The sequence below is a fragment of the Alternaria arbusti genome, assembly GCF_024043155.1.
Source record: "Alternaria arbusti strain BMP 1465 chromosome Unknown scaffold_44, whole genome shotgun sequence".
In the NCBI taxonomy this organism is placed as follows: Eukaryota; Fungi; Ascomycota; class Dothideomycetes; order Pleosporales; family Pleosporaceae; genus Alternaria; species Alternaria arbusti.
Window position 1 is genome coordinate 16,284 of NW_026249984.1, and position 23,087 is coordinate 39,370.

General features: G+C 54.5%; 7 protein-coding genes across 7 annotated transcripts; 6 read left to right on the forward strand and 1 right to left on the reverse strand.

Annotated features, from left to right (window-relative positions):
- Positions 1-496: 496 nt before the first annotated feature.
- Positions 497-7,522, forward strand: J4E86_011773 (uncharacterized protein; the record flags this gene model as incomplete). Its single annotated transcript, XM_051452262.1, has 3 exons — positions 497-5,122; positions 5,174-5,301; positions 5,359-7,522. The coding sequence occupies 3 exons, from the start codon at positions 497-499 to the stop codon at positions 7,520-7,522; spliced, it is 6,918 nt and encodes a 2,305-aa protein (XP_051296573.1).
- A 1,122-nt stretch (positions 7,523-8,644) lies between these two features.
- Positions 8,645-10,559, forward strand: J4E86_011774 (uncharacterized protein; the record flags this gene model as incomplete). The annotated part of the gene is made up of 2 exons (XM_051452263.1): positions 8,645-8,807; positions 8,866-10,559. The coding sequence occupies 2 exons, from the start codon at positions 8,645-8,647 to the stop codon at positions 10,557-10,559; spliced, it is 1,857 nt and encodes a 618-aa protein (XP_051296574.1).
- A 2,998-nt stretch (positions 10,560-13,557) lies between these two features.
- J4E86_011775 (uncharacterized protein) lies at positions 13,558-15,869 on the reverse strand (the record flags this gene model as incomplete). Its single annotated transcript, XM_051452264.1, has 2 exons — positions 13,558-15,716; positions 15,764-15,869. 2 exons carry the CDS (start codon positions 15,867-15,869, stop codon positions 13,558-13,560), a joined length of 2,265 nt encoding a protein of 754 aa, XP_051296575.1.
- Positions 15,870-16,207: 338 nt separating this feature from the next.
- Positions 16,208-18,515, forward strand: J4E86_011776 (uncharacterized protein; the record flags this gene model as incomplete). Its single annotated transcript, XM_051452265.1, has 3 exons — positions 16,208-16,381; positions 16,457-16,600; positions 16,650-18,515. The coding sequence occupies 3 exons, from the start codon at positions 16,208-16,210 to the stop codon at positions 18,513-18,515; spliced, it is 2,184 nt and encodes a 727-aa protein (XP_051296576.1).
- An 818-nt stretch (positions 18,516-19,333) lies between these two features.
- J4E86_011777 (uncharacterized protein) lies at positions 19,334-19,794 on the forward strand (the record flags this gene model as incomplete). The annotated part of the gene is made up of 3 exons (XM_051452266.1): positions 19,334-19,476; positions 19,528-19,617; positions 19,674-19,794. 3 exons carry the CDS (start codon positions 19,334-19,336, stop codon positions 19,792-19,794), a joined length of 354 nt encoding a protein of 117 aa, XP_051296577.1.
- A 338-nt stretch (positions 19,795-20,132) lies between these two features.
- On the forward strand, positions 20,133-21,075 carry J4E86_011778 (uncharacterized protein; the record flags this gene model as incomplete). Its single annotated transcript, XM_051452267.1, has 2 exons — positions 20,133-20,268; positions 20,321-21,075. The coding sequence occupies 2 exons, from the start codon at positions 20,133-20,135 to the stop codon at positions 21,073-21,075; spliced, it is 891 nt and encodes a 296-aa protein (XP_051296578.1).
- A 317-nt stretch (positions 21,076-21,392) lies between these two features.
- Positions 21,393-22,417, forward strand: J4E86_011779 (uncharacterized protein; the record flags this gene model as incomplete). The annotated part of the gene is made up of 2 exons (XM_051452268.1): positions 21,393-21,425; positions 21,602-22,417. 2 exons carry the CDS (start codon positions 21,393-21,395, stop codon positions 22,415-22,417), a joined length of 849 nt encoding a protein of 282 aa, XP_051296579.1.
- Positions 22,418-23,087: the final 670 nt, after the last annotated feature.

A 23,087-nucleotide genomic window follows, 5' to 3' on the forward strand; every position in this document is an offset into this window, starting at 1 on the left:
ATATCGTCGTAATGCATATTGCCGTGATGCTTTAGCCTCGTATATTTTTGTTGTGTTTAGGGTTAATACGCCATAATATCATAGACTCATAAACGGGATTGTGGGACCACTTCTTGCCTATTGTAGTCTGAAGTGAGGGTGAAATCGCGTCTTGCTATTGTCTGGTGCAGGACGGATGGGGAATGCACGGTTGCAGCCTTGGGTTCACGTCAGCCATTGCGCTAGTAGAGCTCCCAGTCCCAGGGTTTGAGCCTCACGAAATCGAGACACGCTCCATCATCAACCCGCGCCCGCCCCAACGCGACTCCCCGATTTGGCGCTGCCAACTCTCCATCAACCTGCCGCCTCATCCAGTCCTTACACTAATTGTCGACTGCGGCGCGCGCCTATCCATCACCGACACCCCGGCCCATTCACGAGCCAGCGCCGCATGCTCTCCACACATTGCATCGACTCTCTTTTCGCGCCGGTCTCTCGATCGTAAGAGGGTGCCATCATGCCTCCTCCACCCAAGCGCAAGCGGGGCGACCGCACTTACTCCCAGGACGACGACCGCAGCGGACGACCGTCGCCGCATCGCCCCCAAAACCTCGGACTCTCGCACGGCCAGCAGCAGCAAGCCAACAGCCCGCGCGGCGGCGGCGGCGGCGGCGGCAGGCGTCAGAGCAGGAACAATGGACGCGGCGGCAACTCGAGTGTTCCGCAAAGTCCAAATGTCTCACACCCATCGCCAACTGCCATGTCTCCACCCGCAAACACATTCCCATTGAGTCGGCAACCTCAGGCTGCACCATCCACTCCTGCGCCGGCGCCCACTCCGTCACAGACCTCGACGCCTTCTACACCGCGCGAGGTTCCAGCCAGCAATGAGTTCCTGACACCAGACCGCGTCGCTCACTGGAATGGCCAGGCACGCGACGCTGTGGTGACGGCTGCTGTGGCTGCCCAGGGTGCAGGCGACCGACTCACCCTCTCGGTCATATTCACTGAGATCATCGAGGCGTCGATGGGCCAGCTGCTAGACGCCAGTGAACTGGGATCCATAGTACGCGACATCACATCCGCCCCGGCTGACGACCAGCTCGACCCAGTCTCGACGTTTCTCGACACGTTGAGCACGCTCAGCACGCTCACGCAGGATGAAAGCAAACACGCGCTCGTACGGCAAATGCTTGTCGCAACCGACATCGAGCCCGCGCGCATGCGAGCCGAGCTGGAGAACGACCTCTTAAAGTCCCTAGGCCTCGTCCGTGACAGCTTCTCCAAGATGGCCGTTCGCAAAGCAACCCACGCCCTGTACCGACAGTCCAACTACAACCTCCTCCGCGAAGAGACCGAGGGCTACTCCAAGCTCATGACCGAGTACTTCACCACCGTGAACAACGAACCGCCTACACAAGAAGTCGTCGCCGAGACCTGGCAGCGAGTGAATGCCTTTATTGGCGCATTCGATCTAGACATTGGAAGAGTCCTCGATGTGACACTGGATGTGTTTGCAAACCTTCTTGTCAAGCACGGCAGGTTCTTCGTCAAGCTGTTGCGAACGAGCGCATGGTGGCCAGAGCTACGTGGTTTCGACAACATCACCTGGGACGAGGCAGAAGTACCCACACTTCCTCAATGGGCACGACCCGATGCGAAACAGTGGTACTACACCGATGAAGAGAAGGATGAACAATCACGGCTACGAGAGTCGCGCGATCGCAAATTCTGGCAGCGTGTTGGCGAGTTGGGTGACAGGGCAGGCATCCAGGCCTACTTTGAGCTTGGAAGCCGTCGTATCACTGCGAACAACCGGCAGCCGGACCAGACATTACCCGCAGAGGGCGCGACGCTGTCGAATCAGCAGGCAGCTCGGAAATGGGCCGACGAGTGGATGGAGCAGACCAAGACACTCCCTCCCTCAGGCAACAGCATCGCCGCTCAACTGCTTGGCTTCAAGCTCCAGTTCTACGCATCCGATGTCCGCGATGCCTCCGACGAACTCCCCGAGAACCTCATGTATCTGATCGCGCTTCTGATCAAGATTGGCTTCATTTCCATGCTGGATCTCTACCCACATTTGTATCCTCTAGAAGAAGACATGGCTGCACACAAGGATAAGCTCCTCAAGGCCAAGAAAGAGAAGGAAGACAGTGAACGAGGTGCAGTCGCCAATGCGCTGACAATGGCCGGCGCACTGCCCGACGAAACCCCCGGCCCGCCAGCTGTTTCTCGTCTTAGAGATGCTGAGAGCAGGTCCAAATCGGATACTGCTCGAACCACGCCTACCAAGTCTGACGAACCCACCGACAAGAAGAAGGCCCTACCCGAGCCCAAGGACCAGAAGTTTACCCTCTTGAAGAGTTTACTGTGCATCGGCGCACTCCCGGAAGCACTTTTCATCCTAGGACGGCATCCTTGGATGCTCGACGTTTACCCCGAACTGCTGGACCTTATCTTCCGTTTGGCGCACCACTCCCTAAGCAAGGTTTATGAGGAATCCAGGCCAGCCGTAGCCGAAGAAACCGTCGTCGCTACTAAGGGTGCTGGCAACCGAGGTCTCATGAGGCCGAGCGATTACGTTCCTCGACGAACTCTACGATGGGCCAAGCCTGACAAGAAGGATCAAGATGGAGGCATTGACTACAAGTTCTATTGGGAAGACTGGGTCGACAGCGTTCCCGTGTGCCAAGAGGTGGACGATGTGATCAAGCTTTGCACCAGCCTCCTAGGCTTGGTGGGACCAGAGTGCGGCAAGGACAGTGTTCTCCTGACCAAGATAATACGTATCGGCAAGAAGAACCTAGCGGACAACCCCTCCGAAGCGAATCGAAAACGATGGGTCGACTTTTCAGCAACCTTTATTGCGCCCGCCATCACCTTCACCGGCAGGAATCCTGGAGTCATCAATGAGGCTTGGGATCTGTTCAGACATTTCGATACAGCTACTCGGTATACTATCTATCAGCAGTGGTTCAACGGGATGCTCAAGCCGGTTATCAAGACAGCTTTCAAGCAAGTCGAAGTCGAAACCAGGAAGACCCTGAGTCGCGTTTCCGCCACCAACACTAAAGAGTACGGTCGTAAGATTGCCAAAATCTCCTATGCCAGCCCCGGAATCGTCTTCAGGACCACAGTCAAGCAGTTGGTCAACTACCCCAACATGATCACTGCTTTGGTAGAGTGCAGCAGGTATCTTACCTTACTTGGATACGACGTCCTGACCTGGACGCTGGTTACCTACCTTCTGAGCCCTGACAAAGAGTCAAATCAGGAAGATGGCATGCTGTCTGCGCCGTGGCTGAAGAACATTGCTACCTTTGTCGGCAAAGCTTACGCAAGATACAACTTGATGGATCCTGTTCCAATTCTGCAGCTCACGACGCACCAACTTCTGAACGCCCAAGGCGAGCTGTACATGCTGGACGTTCTCGAGCAGATGGTCAAGTCCATGGGTGGCATCAGCCTTAGCGGATCTGTCTCGGAGTCGATGGCTCTGGCGCTTTGTGCAGGCCCTGCGCTCCGCACTTTCACCTTGCAGTATCGCCTAGCCGACAACCGTACCCAGGCTGCTCCTTCAGCAAGGCGTCTGGTCAGGTGTCTAAAAGAGACGGGTCTTGGACCACAAATCCTCATCGCGCTTGCGCAGCACGTAGAGGCGTACATTCACCGCAACGACCAGCTCGATGTACCCGACAAGCCTGTACTTTTCACCGTCGACAAGTTGCGCTCCGACATGCTTCAGTATATGGAGCTCCTCCGAACATACCTCTCTGTGGACGACTTTGACACTGTTTTCCCTTCTCTAGTAGAGATGATAGCGGACTACCACATCGCGCCAGATGTCGCTTTTACCATCGCTCGTACGAGCATAGCAGCCAAGGCTAATGCCTTCCGGGTTGAGCAACGCTCGAAGTTAGTCCTCGATGCGCAGACGAATGGCGATATTGCCATGAGTGGGGTGGAAGAGGCCCCAGCCGTCAATGGAGAGCAAGAGGCATCGAAAGCAACTGAAGACGTGGAAATGAAAGATTCCGCCGCGCCTGCAGAGTCTACTGATGCTACTTCAAATAAGCTATCTTTGGCCGATGTACCAAACGCGGAGATTAAAGGTCTTGCGAGCCAGCTCAAACAACAGCTACCCGACGCCTTCGGCGACTACCCTTGCCTGTCCTATTACGTCACCTTCTGGCAGTTGTCTCTGCCAGACGTTGTCGCTGATGCGGAGAGTATCAAGCAGCTATACAAGGAGTCGATCGAAAACTTAGAGCGACAGCTGCCCGTACCTGTTCCCGAGCGCCGCGGCTACCGACCCAACGTACCCAAAGCTGATTCCGAAGCAACGAAGGGCATCAAGGAGAACATTGCCAGGCTTAAGGAAGAACAACAAACTGTCACTAAGAACCACGCTGCGACGCAGGATAGTCTCCGCGTTGAGTTGCGCCGATGGTTCGAGGGTATTCCAATGATGGGTCCACAGTGCGACCTCCTGCACAATGCTTTGCTTCAAGATTGCTTCATTCCTCGCAGTCGCATATCTCAAGAAGACGCACAGTATGCGTTCTCTATGCTTATTTTCATGCACAGCTCAGGCGTGCCGGGATTCCGCATGAGCAGATTACTGGACATGCTCTTCAACGCCAACAGGCTTACGTCCATCATCAGCATGTACACCGAAGCAGAGTCTTCATCCTTCGGCCGTTTCCTCGGTGGCATTCTGCGTGAGTTGCAAATTTGGCAGGAGAACAAAGATGATGCTTTTGTCAAGCGCGCCCAAGGTTCAGAGAAGAACCTTCCTGGCTTCGGCAGAGGCTACGACGGAGAACGGAACCCGACAAGCTTCTTCACGTACGATCAGTTTTGCATGGTGTTGTTTAAGTGGCATAAGGCACTTGCGGCTGCGCTTAAGACATGTCTGGAGAGCGGCGACTACATGCAGATGCGTAACGCCATCAACGTTCTTCACGCACTGGGTACCAATTTCCCGAGAGTGAAGAGCTTGGGCACCGAGCTGAAGGAGACGGTTGCTCACCTGAAGGAGGCAGAGGAGAGGCAGGATCTCAAGAGAGCTTTGGAATCTGTTCTTGGTCCCATCCTCAAAGGAGAGAAGCTCTGGCAGGAGGACCATGTCTTCCGCAACGTGAGTTCATCTCCATCGACACGTCCACGACAGCGAACTAATACGCCTCAGGTACCGGCGCCCCCTGGACTGCCGACAAATGGAAGTGAGAAGTCGACAGTGGAGAAGGGTAAGACTCCACAGCCACAGGACGCGAAGCTCGACGCATCTGCGCCTGCTTTCAAGCCGAAGCCTGAAACGTAAGTTGACAAATTGCGCCCACATTACCAACGGTGAAACTGATCGACTTCTTCCAGAAACGGTACTCCACTACGCGAATCAAACGACAACAGGTCGAAGCATGATAGCACAACCCCTGCGCCTTCGAGAGATAGAGAGCCATTCAGGCCAACGCCAAAAGCCTCCGATAGTAGGCCGTCCACGCCATCGCAACCGGAGACAGGTTCTGGCAGGCCTCCAATCAAGGGTCCTCCGATGCATCCATCGTCGGTTCCGCTACGACCGGATAACAGAAACACGCCTGGTCACAACACCCCAGTCGGTAGAACACACGCACTGCCAACACGACCAGACTCGCAACCGAGGACACGACCATCGGAACGCCCTATGGTCGACCGTACACCAGAGGCCGCGCATGGTCGATATGACAGTCGGGGTCCTCCAGCCGAATATGGCCGACTAGATCGTACGGCGGATGCTGCACGTCAACGTGAGGCGTCGCCAGGTCGGCGCGGTGGGCGACCGCTACCTGGTGGCAGAACACCCGAGAGGATGCCTCCAGCGGCCGAACATCGCGAATGGTCTGGCAGAGAACGCGATTACGATTACGATGAGCGGGCTATGCGGGCACCTCCGCGAGATGGGCGAGCGCCTGCGGTACGACCGCCCACATGGGATCCAAGAGATCCCTACGATGCGCGGGATTCACGTGAGCGTTCTGATCCCCGAGGTTATCCTGCACCTGCAGCAACAGAGCCTCGCAGGATGCCGTCTACTTCATCATTGGCCAACGAATACCGCCGAGATGGTCCCCCAGTCAACGCCCCGTATGCTGCGGAACAGAACGACAGATCTTCGCGACTCCTACCGGTGCCAGTCGCAGCCAAAGAAGAACCTACAGTCAACCCAGCGCGTGCTGCCTTGATCAATCAAGCAGAGCATGGCAGACATGGACCACCGAGGCCTGACCGCGACAACCGTGGCGAGCGAGATTCTCGTTTGAACTCGCCGCGTCATAGCGATGATAGACGTGGTGATGATCGTCGAGTCGACGATCGCCCGCCGCCTGGTTATCATGGTCGGAATGATGCGCCACGGGATCCTCGGGATGAGCGTCCTCAGATGCCACCCTCTAGTGGGCGAAACCACCGTGAGGAGCCAGGAGCCAGTGCTCCAACCGGTCCGCGTGGTGGTCGCAACGAGGCCGTTGCAACATCCCGGGCTTCGCGGGAGATGTTCCAGCCTACACCTGGGCCACGGGCACAAGACCCCAACTATGGCCGGCTGAACCAGCCTGCAGAGCCGGCGCCCCCGCCATCTGGCCCACGCAGCGATCGAACATCGCAGCCTTCAACACCGAGTGCACCCACCGGCCCCGCAGCATCACTACCGGCAGGCATCCATCCTAGTAGGCTGGCACACATCGAGGGCAGAGCACCAAGCGGGCCACCACTCCAGACAAACATGCCGAACGCTCCAAGCGGTCCGCGTAACGGGGGTCGCGCCCCTCAAGGCCCTATCCCGTCATCACCAGTCGGTCCGCGACCTCCCACAGGTCCTGGAGGACCCAGGAATGCCGGTAACCCACTACGTGCCATCAACAACGTATTGACTGGAAACGCACCTGCCGATCGATCAAGCGAACGCAATGCACCTCATTCCAATCCTCCGGTGCGTGGTCGCGGTGCTACTCGCGCCAACGGTCCAATGGACGGATCAGACATGACGAGCCCAATGCCACCGCCCTCACTCGATTCCACGCCCAACCAGCACCCGAGGAGCAGTCGAAACGACGATGTACCGAGCAGGATGGAGGGCGCTCCACAAGAAGAAGGCCGTTCAGAATCTCGCAGCCATCGACACCGATCAGGCCGCGAGCGCTCACCCGATCGATCCGGCCGCCATCCTGAGGAGCGAAGCAGCCGCACTGCCCCTTCTGAACGCGCAGAGGGCGAACGTGGCTCCGACCGCGGCCGCGAGAAACACGGCAGCAACCGAGAAAGCAGCCGTCGCGAACGCGGCGAACGAGATGGCGAACCGAGATCAGGACGCGAGCCTCGCGAAAGCAGCAGACGCGAGCGTGGCTCCCGTGACGACGGACGCTCTTCAGGAGCCAGGGAAGAAGGACGCGATAGGAGGAGCCGTGGCGGCGGCGGAGGAAGCAGCCAAGGGGATGAAGCACGCAAGAGGGGACGCGATCCCCAGGATCAAGCCCATGGAGATACTAAGAGGAGGCGTTAGACGCGCCCTACTATTTCAGCATCAGCACTTATGAGTTTGGCGTGGATGAGGAGGGGACTCGACACTTGAAACCAACAACACAACTTCATCAACAACAACATCTTCAAGAACGAACTCTACTTCACCTTTTACTTCATTTCATTTCATTGTAATTCTTCGATATCTGGGACCAAAGAGGGAGAAATTGTGCATTGCGCGGCGTTTTTGCTTGTTTGTTATATTGCCATGCCTGTCTGCCTGCCTGCCCATTACAGAGGGGGGTTTACAAGGCATTTTACGATACCCCGAGGACGAAACAAACCTTTCTTGGTTCTCGAGCGCATTACAGAAAAAACGGATGAGCGGAAGATTTTGCATCATTTGGGAGTTTTGCTAGCTTGATTTAGTTCGTAGATGGCTGGATGGGTTTCCGGTTATCTTTTTCTTTCTGCTGTTTGTATCATCATCATGCCGCAAGATGGAGAGGAGGAGGGAGAAGGCAGAGAGCGAGGAGTTGCGGGTATTAGTATAGATATTGAGTGGTTGCTAGTCAATGGACGTTGAAGACATTCTGAACATCTTTCTTGAGGAATGTGATATCAGTGACGATCAAACACCCCATTGACATTCTCCATCGACACGCTCCTTCCTCCGCGGCACTACAGATCCGCCATCTTACATACATGCATACATACAAGCGAGGCTCGTTTACCGATTTACCCGCCTCCGCGCCTTAATGTAAAATACCTCAGTAACCCTGTTCCTGCATGTACTGTGGAGACCGTCCGCGGCTCTGGATCGCACGGCAGAATACCCGTCCGTCTAGATTGTGGGGCGATGGCGGCTCATCTTTCTTGGAGGATCGGATGTAGATCCGATGTGGAAGGTGAGGGATGAGTAGTTATGTAAGGGAAGGGCTCGGCGGGTATAGACCGTGTGGTATGCATTGGGTGTGCATTTGGCCCTTGTGGGTTTCTTTGACTTCTGAATTTTGAGCTGGAAGGGTGGAAAGGCTTGTATGGATAATTTGAATGTGCATGATGCAGGAGGGTTGCTGAGGTGAGTTGTGGGACGGAATTGGTATATAAGGTGACGGATCTGGAGTGCAGGAGGTGAGTTAGTCGAAATCGAGCCTGCGTGAACATGGCGTCTTCGTCCGTTCGATTGTTCATCAGCGCTCTCGCAGCTGCTGGTATTTCAGCTATACACATCACAGCGCCGCTAAACCAAACATACGACTACATCATCGTAGGAGGAGGCACATCCGGCCTCACAGTCGCAAACAGACTAACAGAGAACGGAAAACGTAAGCCATAACCCCCAATTCCAAACCCCATACCCTCCCAATCCAACATTCCACACAGACACCGTCCTCGTCATCGAATACGGCAACCTCGTCAACGACCCCAGCATCCTCGTCCCAGCCAACACCCTTAGCTTCACTCCAACCCCCGAACGCTACTTCAACTTCACTCCTGTCCCCAATCCTGGCCTCAACAACGACACCACGAGCCCGCTCGCAGCCGCCATAGTCGGCGGCAGCAGTGCCGTCAATGGCATGTTCTTCGACCGCGGCAGCGAAGCCGACTATGACGCCTGGGAAGCCCTCGGAAACAAGGGCTGGGGCTTCAAAGACCTGCTTCCGTACTTCAAGAAATCCGTTACTTTCACGCCTCCGAGCGAAGAAGTGGTGGAGAAGTACAATTACACGTGGGACGTAGATGCGGCGTATGGCGGACATGGTGAGATTCAGGTATCGTTCCCACCATACCAGTTTCCCGGTCAAAACCGTCTGTGGGATGCATGGACAGAAATTGGGGTTGAGAAGCCGAAGGAAGCGGCTGCGGGAGATGCGATCGGTAGTATCATGGCGCCGAGTGCGTTGGATCCCGTGTTGAGGACGAGGAGTTATGCTAGGACGGCGCATTATGAACCGTATGCTAAGAGACGGAACTATCATCTTTTGACGGGGTATCAGGCGACTGATATTTTGTTCAAGGAGGGTGGGGAGTTGGAGGCTGAGGGCGTGAGTATGGTTAAGGTGGGAGGTACTGAGAAGAGTGCTGTGAAGGCGAGGAAGGAGGTCATAGTTGCGGCAGGTGCGATCTGGACGCCGTGGTTGTTGCAGCGCAGCGGTGTTGGTCCAAAAAGTGTTCTTGAGAAGGCTGGTATCGCTGTCAAGAAGCATTTGCCTGGTGTAGGTGCGAACTTCCAAGACCATCCCTTTGGAGGCAGTGTTTGGAACTGGACGACCAACCCATATTTCCCCACCGCTGGAGCCCTAGCCACGAACCAGACCTTCTACGCCGAAGCGGAGAAAGAGTATACTCAGTCTCGCGAAGGCCCTCTCACGACATCGCGAGGCAACCAAGCTGCTTTCCTACCTCTCAAGACTGTCGACCCAGAAGGTTGGCAGGCCCTCGTCGATGCTGTCGCGGCTCAAGATCCAACTCCCTACCTCCCAGCTCAATATGACGAGACGCTCATTGCAGGCGCCAAAGCCATACACAACATCACAGCCGAATACCTCGCACGCGATGACGCTGCAGCCTTTGAATTCACCTTTGCAGAAGGGCCCATAGGAAACGCTGCGATAATGCGCCCTTTGAGTCGCGGCACCGTGAACATCAACCCAGCTGATCCTGCATCAGGCCCACTGGTCGACTGGCGCACCTTCTCCAACCCCCTGGACATCAAATTCGCCGTGCAAATGGTGCGCTTCTCACGCCGCTTCAACACGCTATCTTCTTTCGCTGCTCTCGGCGCCGTTGAACTTTCGCCTGGATCTAATGTTGCGAGCGATGATGCGATCGAAGGGTATCTGCGCAGCACGATGGATCCGACGTTCGTTCATATGGCGGGTACGGCGTCGATGCTTCCGGAAGAGCTTGGTGGTGTTGTAGGAACGGATTTGAAGGTTTATGGCGTTGGGAAGCTGAGTGTCGTGGATGCGAGTATTGTTCCGTATTTGCCGGCCACGCATCTTTGTACGACGGTTTATGCTATTGCGGAGAAGGCGGCGGATGCTATTAAGGCGAGGACGGGGTGGGATGACTAGGGGCGATGGCGCAGTGTATGAGTCGATTGGATATGACGACCATTCATTCCTATCGATGATAGTTGTTGTGCCAATTGTGAATTGTACGCCTGACGTGAAAGTAGCGGTGTCAGCCATCGTTCTGATATGCCCGTCGTGTTCAGAGGATATGGATTATTTCGCAGTCTTCATTTATATCCTTGCCTGCCATGAAACTTTTGCATTCACTGCGTTGGAGGATCATCAAACCAATTCTTCGATACTCCCGCCTACCAGCATTGAGTGGGGTCAAGACGAGATTTATCATCTCACGGTACTCGTCCTCGTCTTTCTGCACGAGACAGGGCACGCACCAAGCTTCATATCCATCGGACGAGAGTTGATGGGTGCGAACAGTTTCACTAGCAGGACCTTTCGGAGCTGACTGAATCTTTGTGGGCAGTCGGCTACCCGAATAGCGTTTGAAGATATCCTCGTATACTTTCACCGCATCTAGGTAGACACTACCGACGAAGGACCTCGTGGGTGTGTCGAACGCATCAACACACAAAGTGCGTGTGTCCTCGTCAACTACAGGGCGGTCGTTTTGTTTCAAACTCGCTTGACGCGGTGCCAGAAATATCCGCCGCATTTTGGTACAGATAGACAGTTTAGCGGATTCGATGTAGCCGAAAGTTTTCGGCGCTCCTGGTAGATATGAAATGTCCACATCGACGACTTGTATTTCTTCTTCTGGAAGGCGATCTAGGCGAGGCTTGAAGAAATCCACACACATACCATGTGCAGCGGCCCAGGACCAAGTCGGCGCAAGGTAACCAGGAAAGTTCTCGGTGATGGACCTTGGACCATCCCTGCGAAACATATCATTCCGCGAAGCAACCCACCAGCATAATCCAACTTGCAAATCTTCTTTCCACAAACCCATGACATAGGTTAGATGATAATGTTTCCCCATAAGACTTGCCAAACCTGCAACTGCAAGCAGCTTATCGGAATCAACACTTAAAGCCCTCCGAGTGTAGTGGGCAACCATATCGTTCCATACATCGAAGTGATTATCTCGTCTGTTTTCGTACGATGAAGTCGGGAGCTTGTTGAAGATGTCTGGACGTCTTACTATCAGCCGCATCGCGTTGTTGGTTTGATAACACATGTTTCTAACGGCTTCTTCCTGATCACTGAACGTTGACATACACGGAGCGTTTTCGCGCGCGAATGTCGTCACGCAAGACCATCTGACTGCGTTAGTATCAAAAGTCAGTAAGCGTCCTGACAACACCTCCTCTTGAAGAACCCATCCTCTTGTTTGCAGAGCACTGCCACGATTCAGGCCAAAAACCTGGATCGATGTGCATTTTTGCATCAAGTCGCTGTTCTGTTTTAGAGTTATACGAACGTTACAGGATTTGCTGCCCCGGGCGTCGCGTTTAGAGAAAAGACCTGAATCTGTGTCTGGACCATTCGCTGCGAATATCGTCAACGTCGAATGTCGGTATATGCCCCCCATCTTAGCCATTTCATTCCCCACGTCTTCAAGATCATCTTGTATGATGCAAAGAGCATCTATCCATAAGTAACGATATCCAAGAGACCTGGTAACCTGAATAGCCTCTCTAAAGGTTTTGGGCATTGTATCATCGAGTGGTAACTTTTGTTTGAAACGTTCATATGAGCCAGCGCCTAGGGTAGATAGCATTCTCTTTCCTTGCCCCCAGCAGTAACTCAGAGTTAGGTACTCTGATCTCATTCCCTTGGTCTCCGTGATACGAGCTTGGCCATCAGTTTCGATTTCGATCACCCGGGTGGGTAGTAACGGTAGCATTTGCAACGAAACTTCTGTGTTACAACAGTGGTGCCCCTTTTGACAGTGTTGGATCCATGTCTTTATCAAATCCATGTTGTAGTCGGATCCTGTATGATTGTCGAGTGCTGAACCGATGGGATTATGTTGCTCTTCAGGGCGTGAAGAGAGAACGCAGGAGAGATCGAGCATGGTGCTTACTTTGTCTGCACCCCGTGTCAGCTAGGCTTATCATACATGTTCATCCGTTATACCAGAGACAGGCTTGTGTATCCCGAGTGAAGTTAATCGTTCTCCATAGCGCAGCTTCATTTCGTGGTGGAAATGATCTTGCAGTTCAAAATCCTTGTCCCACAGGGACTTCATACAGAGTAGAATAGGTGCAACTTCGGGGTCGTTGTCGCGACGCGCATGAGCAGCCCCGGCGTCGTAAAATAGTTGAAACCAGAACATGGCGCAAACTCGACATCCTTGACCGGCCGAGAGTTCTAACGCTTCTCTCGAAGGCTGATGCACGCTTACAAGTTCCGTGACTGGATCGCGGACGAAGTCTGGGTCAGTTAACCAATCGGCATCCTGCACGCTGACTTCGCCAACGGGTACAAAAACAAGATTTTCGCAAAAGTGACATAGCATGGCGTAAAATAATGCTAAAAAGGAGAGCTTGAAAAGCGCAAAGATGATGACGGAAAGGTTACCGACAGTGAGATGGAGGTATGGTAGAGGATAATAATAAATGTTGAGTAGGGAAGGAACCGAGGGGGCTGTGTAGACGTGATTAGGCAGCTACGAACGTCATGCGTAGTAATAACTAGCCTAGTTGATATCGTAGAAAAGCGTACGTTTGAGCCTAGAAGCCTTAGTTCTGTATTGTTAAAATGTAGGAGAGCAGTCCTGATGTAAGAAGCTCTTGAGGGCATTTTTGTCAACTTAGCCTCGGAATACCTTCGCACCTTCCAAAAATCTCAAGCAGCATCGCCAAGACTACGACAAGACAGCAAGAACACATCACCGATAATAGAATGTCCACCAGCGCTTAACGGACATTTCGCAACACCCGCAGACGAAGCTGTCATCACTCCAAGAGACCCCTCACTTCAACTTGACGACATGCATGATCATGCATCAATTGTTCTATTTCCCTGCTTTCAGAAGCCGTAGAATCTAAAGGGTATCATATCCATCAATCATTGCCACGGCCGTATCACACATCGCCCACTACTCCTGCCCCCAAGTATCATCATCCCCAATCTCGCCCACAATCTCCACGCCCTGCTCCTCCTGAAAAGCAACCTGCTTATTCTTCCTCCTCTTCTTCTTCCCCTTCCCATTCTCCTTATTCGACCCGTCACCAATCGGATTCCCATCCTGATCAACACCCGCAAGTTCCCTCTGGCGTTTCCTCTCCTGGGCTTCCGCTTTCGCCTTGGCGATCTTCTCCGCATACTCTGCTTCTTCCGCCGCCATTTCGCGCTTGATCCTGTCCGTGTCGGCGAAGGAGGCCTCTGTCTTTTCCGATTTCTGCAGGAACGTATTCCAGCCATCGCCGTTGATCTCGCAGCGGCCTTGGAGAGCGGCGCGTATGTCGTCGGGGTTGTCGCGTTCTTCGCGGGTGAATTTGGTTTTGATGGAGCGGCGCGTGAAGCCGGGGAACATTTGGGATATCATCTGGAAATCGGTGCCGAAGGACCTGAGGCCCTCGTAGAACAGGTTCGTGAGGTCCGTGGTCCAACGTCGTCCTTGGCCAGGCAGGAGGAACTCGTTGGGGAAGCGCTTGTTGTTCTTCATGAAGCTGCGGGTTGTGAGGCGTGCGGTGATGTCTTGGTCTTCAACGACGGTCATGTCGCTAATGAGACGGTCTGCGTCGCCCTCTCGGTCGATAAATACAGTGGTGGGATCTATCTCCATCTCGCCTGCTGCATTCAAACGATACCTGGGTCCCGGTTCAACCTGTGAAACCGCCAGCTCTGCTCCTGCTTCTGCCAAAAGTCTGTCCTGTTTTTCTTGATCTGCTTTCGAAGGGATGTCCTTGTTGTCTTCTTCTCTTCGACGTTGCTTAACGGCATCCCAATCAATGGTACGCATTTGCTTTTCCCGTGAAGACAGCTTTCCAACGCGAAGATCCCGGGCTGCCAGAGTATCCATATAGGTTTCATTGGGGTCAATCGTCTGGTCCTCGGCATCGGATGGTGTGGGCTCTCGTGGCGGTCTCCCCTTCCGTTTCTTCTCCCTGACTGTGCCTTCTTCGCCTTCAACACCATCGACCTCTTCGCCTTCTTCGCCCTCTGGAGTGGCCCTTCTCCTCCTCTTTGCTTTGGGCTTGCGACGTACGGCTGCTGCTACAATCTCATCTGCTATGCGGCCGACTTCATTTTCTGGGCCTTCGACGACCTCGCTGCTCAGAGCCCCCTTGGTCTTTCTTGGCTTCCTGGCTTTCTTCGCTGGCGCTGGAGCTTCCTCGCCATCTTGTGTAGCGGGTTCGGTGGCCTTCTTTCTTGCGCGGGGCTTGGCGGCAGCTCGTTTCCGTGTGGGCTGAGCCTCTTCTTCGTCTTCCCCTTCTTGTTCAACGTGTTCTGCATCTGGATCTGCTGCAGCGGCCTTCTTCTTGCGTGGCTGGCGAGGCTTTCGAGTCGGCGCCGCAGCCGCAGCCTCTTCTTCGCCCTCGGGAGGGTGGTTCACCGCTGCCCATGGAAGCTTCCTCCTCTTTCGCGGTTGTGGAAGGGCCTGGGAATCTGCAGTAGGGGCGGGGACATTCGGGTCGGCAGTCTGTTCACCGGCGTTGTTCGCTGATGCCGGCGCATCGACAGCGGCCGTAGCTTCGACCACTGACTGTGGTTGTGCAGCTACTCCATTCTCTTGTTGTCCCGACTGTGACGGAACCGTATCTCCTTCACTTGCAGCGACATCTTGACTCGCTGGGGTGCCTAATTGTACGGGTGGTTCTATACGACGCCGCTTGGGTGACCTGCCGCCATCGCCCGCATCTTCCAAGTATTGGGTAGTGAGACCTCGGTCTGTCGAAGGCTGTACAGCGACATGAGGCTCTTTCTCGGCTTGCGTCTGTGTTTCTGTATTGGTAGGTGCTGGAGTGGGGAGTGGCTGGGTAGGGTTCGGGGTCGATTGCGGCGGCGCTGTAGAAGACTCGGCTGTACTGGGGACAGCTTGGGGAGTAGTCGCTGTGGCAGGTTCTTGGGTCGCGGCTGGTGTAGGCAGCTCGGCGGTAGTCGGAGGTTCAGTCGCCGGCGCATTCGAGGACTCTGGTTCGGCCTGCGAAGTTTGCGATTCGGCAGGCGCAGAAGGGGTAGGAGTCGGTGCAGCAGCAGCGGCAGGTCGTCGTCGTGCGGCTTTGGGTGCGAACTTTTTGCCCGTTGTATTCTCTGGCCATGGCTTAGCAGAGTCGGCGCCGTTACATGGGACGACTCACTATTAATAAAAGAACTAAAGGTCGCCGCCGCAGGTTTAGGCGCAGGCGCAGGCGCTTTGTCGCTACCGGCAGCAGGCGGCTGATTGGGAGCGTCGTCGGCAGCCATGTCTAAGCAGCACTCGTTCACGCCTGGCTCGGGCTGCTCGCTCTCTTCCTCACATTGGCGGGCAGTGGTGGGGAATGTGCACGACGCAGAGGGTCGCGTCGACCGACACAGACCACGCCCTAGCGCGACACTAGCTCTTGGCAGTCCACCTGGGCTGCTAACGAACTCTCTTCGCTCGACCTCCTCACCCACCGGCCTCACACGACATACCCGCCCGCCTGCCGCTGCCTCTCGCCCGCCCGTCTCCTGCGTGCCTGCCATCCGCTCCTTCATCTCCCTTTAATGACCTGAGAGCGCGCGCGTCTTCGCTGCCCTATCTCGAAGCCGGCGTCTCCTCGATGAGGCTCGAAGCCAGGACCGTCGCACCCCCATCGCTTGACGCCGTCAAGATGGAGGACCGAAAACGGCCCATTGCCGACGACGCTGCTCCTCCCGCTAAGAGGCAAGCCGTGACCGTCAACGGTGCTCGCTCCCACCCAGACGCTGACTTGCCGTGGAAAGATGACATCGAGGTTCGCCCCCCGATCACCTCCCGCCCTCCTCCCACGCCCACGGCGCACACCCCCGCTGACCACTCGAATCTACAGTCGTTCCAGAAAGATGCTATTCTGCGCCAGATGCGCGAGTTCAAGCGCGAGAAGGCTACCGTCGAGTCACAACTGAACGAGCTGGAGGGCCGCTCCAAGTACCACGACGACCACCTCCGCACAATCGACGCTTGGTTTGATCAGGTCAGTATACCCCTGGAAGTTGATTGAGGTGATGCTAATTGCTGCTTAGCTTATCGATGAAATCAAACTCCTGGGCGCCGAGAAACTACCTGCATCATCAGGCGACTCCGATGCCTCTCAGTCGGTGCCCGCTGCGCTGCTGTGCGAGGACACCCAGACGTTCAAGAAACACCTCGCGGACCGCAAAGAAAAGATCCTTGCATCTCTTTCCGACCTCTTTGCGAGATATCCTGCAAGCAGTCCTGAGGTTGCGAAACTCCAACAGAAGCTGTCAGAACTCTTGGTCACGGAGAAGGATCACGTTGTGCGATTGCAACGCGTCACTACCGAGAAAGAACAACTATCTGACCGGTTGGACACGGCTACTCATCGCTACCTGGTCGCTGAGAAGAAGCTCGATCGCTTGAAGAGCGCCCAAGTTCAGAAACTCGAGCAGCAAGCGCATGGGACGAGCGCACCTGCAAAGGAAGAGGCTCCCTCTACCAGCAACGGAACAGAAGCCATTAACGGCACCTCACCCGGACCGATCAGTGAAGAGCTGGAAACTGCAAAAAACCAGGCCATAGCCGAGGCAGCCAAGAGGAAAGAGCAACTTGAGCAGATCGAGCAGGAAAACAAGAAGCTCACTGAGGAAGTCTCAGCATTGAAGGTCAAGCTTACCGGATTGTCGGATGATGACTATGCGAAGACCGATCTCTTCAAAGCTATCAAGAACCAGCATGAAGACGTGATCAAGCGGATCAATAATCTCGAAGCCACCAACATTTCCTTACGGGAAGAAGCGCAAAAGTTTCAAGCAGAGCGAACAGCCTACAGAATTAAGGTGGACGATGAGGTGCGCGCTAGTTTGGCAGACAGTGCAAGCCACGTTTCGCAAGCGGAAGCGAACTGTGCTCGCATTCGAAACGCCCGTGACGAACTAGCCACCAAGAATAACCTCTTGGAAGCCAGCCACAAGGATTCTAAGGATTCTATCGAGCAGGCGAAACAGCTTGCGAGCGCATGCGACAGCCGCATTGCTGCACTCGAATCGGAATGCGAGCGACTGCGACTCCAGATTGCGGAGCAGCAGAGTTCAGGAGACCAAGTAATGTCTGGCTTAGACGACTTGACACCGGAGCAGCTGCGTAGCAAGATCTCTAAGCTCGAGAGCCAATGCAAGATTCTGGGCAACGAACTCCCGTCCATGGAGTCGGCATGGAAAAAGGCGCAGGCGATCGCGAGCAAGAAGATCACCGAGATCGCTGCGTGGGAAGAGAACATCGCCAAGGCACATGCGGACAAGGCCAAAGCGGATCAAAAGTTCTTCGCAGCCATGAAGACCAAAGGAGAACTCGAACAACAAATCCGCATCCTCCGTGCCCAGGCTACCAAAGCCACGGAAGTAGTGGCGCAGTTGAAAGAGGCGGATTCCTTGAGCCGGTCACTGGTCGACAAGCTGGAGAAGCAATGTGCGGAAATGCGATCGCAAATGGACGATCTTTCTACCCAGCACCGCCAGCTGCAACAAAAGGTCAGCGAGAATGCCATCACTTCCGAGGGTCATGTCAGCCAGATAGCGGAGCTCAAGAAGGTCGTCGAGGCCAAGGACGCGACATGTCTCGCGGCAAAGCACGCCCAACGCGAATCGGAAACCGAGCGAGACAAGCTTGCTGCACAAGTGACTGGACTGGAGAAGCAAGTGCAAATCTACAAGAAGAAGAGCACGGCCAACCAGAGCTCTGAAGTGTCGACGATGGAGCTGTTGATCCAGTGTCAGATCTGCAAGAGCAAGCTCAAGAACACGGTCATCAAGACTTGTGGGCACATGTTCTGCGACCAATGCGTGCAAGATCGACTCACCAACCGCGCGAGGAAGTGCCCGAATTGCGGCAAGGCCTTTGGCAGCAACGATACCATGCGCGTCCATTTGTGAGAGCTCTGCAAACCGGATACCCTTTTCTTATTCCCTGCATTTTGCCACATGTACATCACCAGCTACATTTCCTTCGGTACCCTTTCTTACAAGTTTCCAATAGCGTTGAAGGCGAATTTTGAGGCCAAGCACGGAGCAGTGTCTGGAACGTTGGTGTTTTGCGGGTGGCTTTCTGCCAAATTCATGGCGTTGGTGTTCGGCAGCGCAAGAGCGCGAGACAATGTACGATGATAGTTGCGATGCATGTTCAGACGACATGTGTTAGCATGTTTTACTAGATGCACGGAGTTGGTCTCTCGGTCGGCAATGTTTCCGTGGATGGGTTTAGATAAATTCCGTTGGCTCTGCGGAGCTCAGGCCTGGGATGGCCCAGAGAAAGAATGCAAACAAAGATACCATGTCCAATCTGTGTTATATGGTGTGATTCTATAGCCTTTGACTCACACTGGGCTGGTACCTTTGCTCGGTGCACTAGGCAAAGCGTTCATTGCGAGCCAATCATGTGAAAGCTGTCATTTCAAACTGAAGGCCGGATCTGGGATGTTTAAGTGGGCGGGCCCGTGAACGTAGGGATGTAAGGCTGAAGGCGCAGGGTATGACGTTCCTCGCCGTTGCCCCACGCGACAGGCTACCGTAAACACCCTTGAACAAGACCACTATAACCACGACCGCAATCCGTAACAAGATCCTTTCAGACAGCACCTCTTCAGCACAAACTACAACATCTGCAACTTGCTACAAGACCCAGAAACCATCTAAATCTGCACACTTTCGATCAAGTTTTCCACCTTTGCAACAACCGCAACTACCCTACCGCAATGGCCACCAACGTCCTCAGCCCTCGCGACACCAACGCGCAAGTCAAGCCCATGTCTTCCTCAGAGAAAGCCGCCGAGAAGAAGGACTCCAAGAGCCTCGACTACCATCGTCAAGTTCTGCAGTCACGTCTAGACAACGGACAGTGAGTTCGAACATTTTCATATCGCACTGCGCATCACTAACGATACTCCAGAGAGCAGAAGTTTGTCTCGCCATCGGACGACATCATGAGCCCCGCTACACAGAAGTTGCAGGCTTTCAAGACCAAGCACGCCATGAAGAAGTAAGTTGCTATGCAACTGTATATCAGCAATGGAGTATAGACTAACGCACGTCTAGGTCGAAGCCGCAGACGCTGTTTAAGAAGACGAGCGCGAAGAACTTCGAGTCGAACAAGGGCAGCGGCACACTCATGTTCGCCGATATCCCCAAGAAGGACGCGAAGGAAGAAGACGCGTAGACATGGCCTCCCAGCCATTCTTGTTTAGCGTGTACAGCATCGGTTTTCTTCTTGGGCGCAATTGTCATCTGTATACCCTGTTGCGGCTTGGATGCCTTTGGATGATGGGCTGGTTCTGGAGTTTTGATTACGGATGAATGACTACGAGGCTCATGACTAGATATATTGATGAGACGAGACGAAATGGAACAACGTTATCATGCACTACCATCTTCAGACTAGGTCGATGCATGTGTAAAGCTGCATGCGCCCAAATGGATACCCCGTCCATCTTGGGCATAGTCGCCGAGGCGCATGTTGTACCCTACTCTAGCCGCATCATCGTTCCCACGCACACGATGACACAACCACCGTCGGAGCAACAAGCCGTCCAAGACGAGATAGCCGATCTCGAAAGACGGCTACACGATGCAAAAGCCCGATTGAATCCAGACAGTGTCGCAGCGACACCATCAACCCCCGCAAATGACGCAGGTCCGTTATCGCTCACACCCAGCCACCCAACTCCCAACCTAACACCCCCCAGCCCTCCACGCGCTCCTCCTCCTCGCCGACTCCGCGCTCCCACTAGGTTCCTTCGCCTTCAGCTCAGGTCTAGAATCCTATCTCGCGCACCACAAGCCGTCGCCGCCGTCGGCATCACAGTTACCCGCGTTCCACACCTTCCTCCGCTTATCGCTCTCAACACTCGCAAGCACATCGCTGCCCTACGTGCTAGCCGGGTACCGCACGCCGCAAGCCATCGAGACACTGGACAATGACTTCGACGCGAGTACACCGTGTACCGTTGCGCGACGGGCGAGCATAGCACAGGGTCGCGCGTTGTTGGCGGTTTGGGATCGCAGTTTTAGGGCGCAGTATAATGGGCCTAAGGCGACGGCGGAGGAGTATGCTGAGAGCGGGGGCATGGGCAGTGAAGTCGCGATTAAAACACTCACGTCCTTCTCCGCTGCACTGCGCACTTCAGAGCATATCAACGTGCATCTTGCGCCGCTGTGGGGTCTCGTCACGAGTTTCCTGGCTGTTCCGCTGCAACAAGCTGCGTACTTGTTCCTCTTTTCACATGCGCGCACTGTGGTTAGTGCGGCTGTGAGAGCGAGCGTTATGGGTCCGTATCAGGCGCAGGCGGTTCTTGCGAGCGCGGAGCTGCAGGATAGGATTCGGGGGCTGGTGGATGAGGGGTGGGATAGGACGGTCGAGGATGCGGGGCAGAGTGTGCCCGTTATGGATCTTTGGGTGGGGAGACATGAGAAGTTGTATTCGAGGATCTTTAACTCGTGAAGACTGAACTGATCTGAAAAGCAATGCGGAAGGGCTAGCGATGCATGAAACCGGACAGATGCGCGTGCTACCTCAAGCCTCCTTGGTTTGTTGGTTTCCTACCTTTCGGCTGTAACCGACGCATCAAGCCTTTGCATCCGTAGGTTACTAAATCTACGAAGTTGATGGTGTTCAGATAGACTTCCATTTCAGCCACTCGTTGTCCAATTATGACCTCGTGGGCTCTCGATTCGCGCATGGAGAGTTCAGCTTACGGCGCGTGACTACAGTGCCCCAACGGCGCGGCAAGGCAACGATGATAAGATCTTTATCTTGACATGTTTGCTGTTTCACAGGAGCACAACTTGCTGGTTGATGATGCCCTTGGAGGGACTTTCATGCTTACTTGTCTCCGCTTTACATTGTCAGTGCTGGCACCATGTTCCTTTCAATCCTCACCAACTGGCTCACAGCCACCATCTTCTCTAATCCCTCGAACAACGCACCCCAGTCCCGTCTCCTCCACCCCACTATCAAATTCCCGTAGATCCAACGCTTCGCCTCAATCGGCGACTCCTACGCCGCGGGCCTAGGATCCGGCACACGTCTCGACTGGTCATGCTCCCGCTACACCTCCTCCTACCCCAACATCTTACAAACCACACTCCTCGGCCCTAACCCAAACCGCACCCACCAGTTCCTCGCTTGTTCCGGCTCTACCAGCACTGAGATCTTGGAAACCCAGATCCCGTCTTTACAGGATAACCTCGACCTCCTCACCATCTCCGCCGGCGGAAACGACATCGGCCTAACCCCCATACTAAGCAACTGCATCTACCAATTCTATCTGTCGGGCGAAGGTGCATGTCAGACAGCTATTAACGAAGCACGAGCTCGGATAGCAAATGAAACAGAACTCTACCACAACGTCACACTCCTCCTCAACGCCTCAAAACCAAAGATGAACCAAGACCACGGCGTGATATACTACACAGGCTACGCCTCCTTCTTCGGCGCCTCAGATTCCACCTGCGACAACATCACCTGGGCCGTCTGGAAAGACGTCGAATGGACAAAACAATACCTCACGCGCGCACTACGCCAGGAGCTAAACGACATGGTCCGCGCTGTTAACGCTATTTTATTCAAGGCCGTTAGGGACTCTGGTCCAAACATCCGTTTTGTGGATTGCGATGCAGAGGTGACCAAAGTACGGGGTCGGTACTGCGAATCCCGTGTCCTGGAACCAGCTCCTAATCGCGCTGATCTTGTCTTTTATGAATGGAACACCGTTGATATGGGCGAGAATAGGACGGAGTTGCTGAATGGGACGGGCGGTGGTGTGCCGAAGGGGTTCGTTTGAGAGTGGGATTGCGGGGGATGTTGGTAGGACGGTGGGGGAACATCCTGGGTGGGGGTTGATCCTAAGAAGGGGTTTTTGGTCAGAAGAGGAAGGGGGGTAAGAAGGGAGTAGAGGGAGAAGGGTGGTTGGGTGATGGGATTCATTGGTTGTTGCCGGATAGTTATAAGAGGGTTTTTTATTCTTGATAAGAGACTAGAGTCTATGCCAAAGTAGAGTCTACAACGCGGTAGTAGTAACGCAGTAATTTACATAGTAAGGGCTATACTTAGCCTATGTAACGCAGTAAATAAGTAGTAGGTTTTTGTAATACAAACGCAATATACTTCTTTAAAACATCTTGCAGCAACGTTGTAGGCGGCGACTCGCGGTGGAATTGGAGGGTTTTTCATTTGAGACCTAGGGGGCATGGGATAGTAGCGAGGCTGCTTGTTGAGGATTTGGAGAGGGAGGGGTGGTGAAAGGGGTGGTGAGAGGGGTGGTGAGATGGAGGACCTTTAGGTTTGTTCTACTTCTTAGATGACAGTACTGGTGGCATCCACGTCTTCTCCTTCGACTTCTCTCCTTTCATCGCCATCCCCACCCCCATCCAACCCACCATCCCAATCCCAATCCACCCCCACCCCCTCCTCCCTCCCCCTCCCATCCATCTCCCCAATCCTCCCCCTAACAT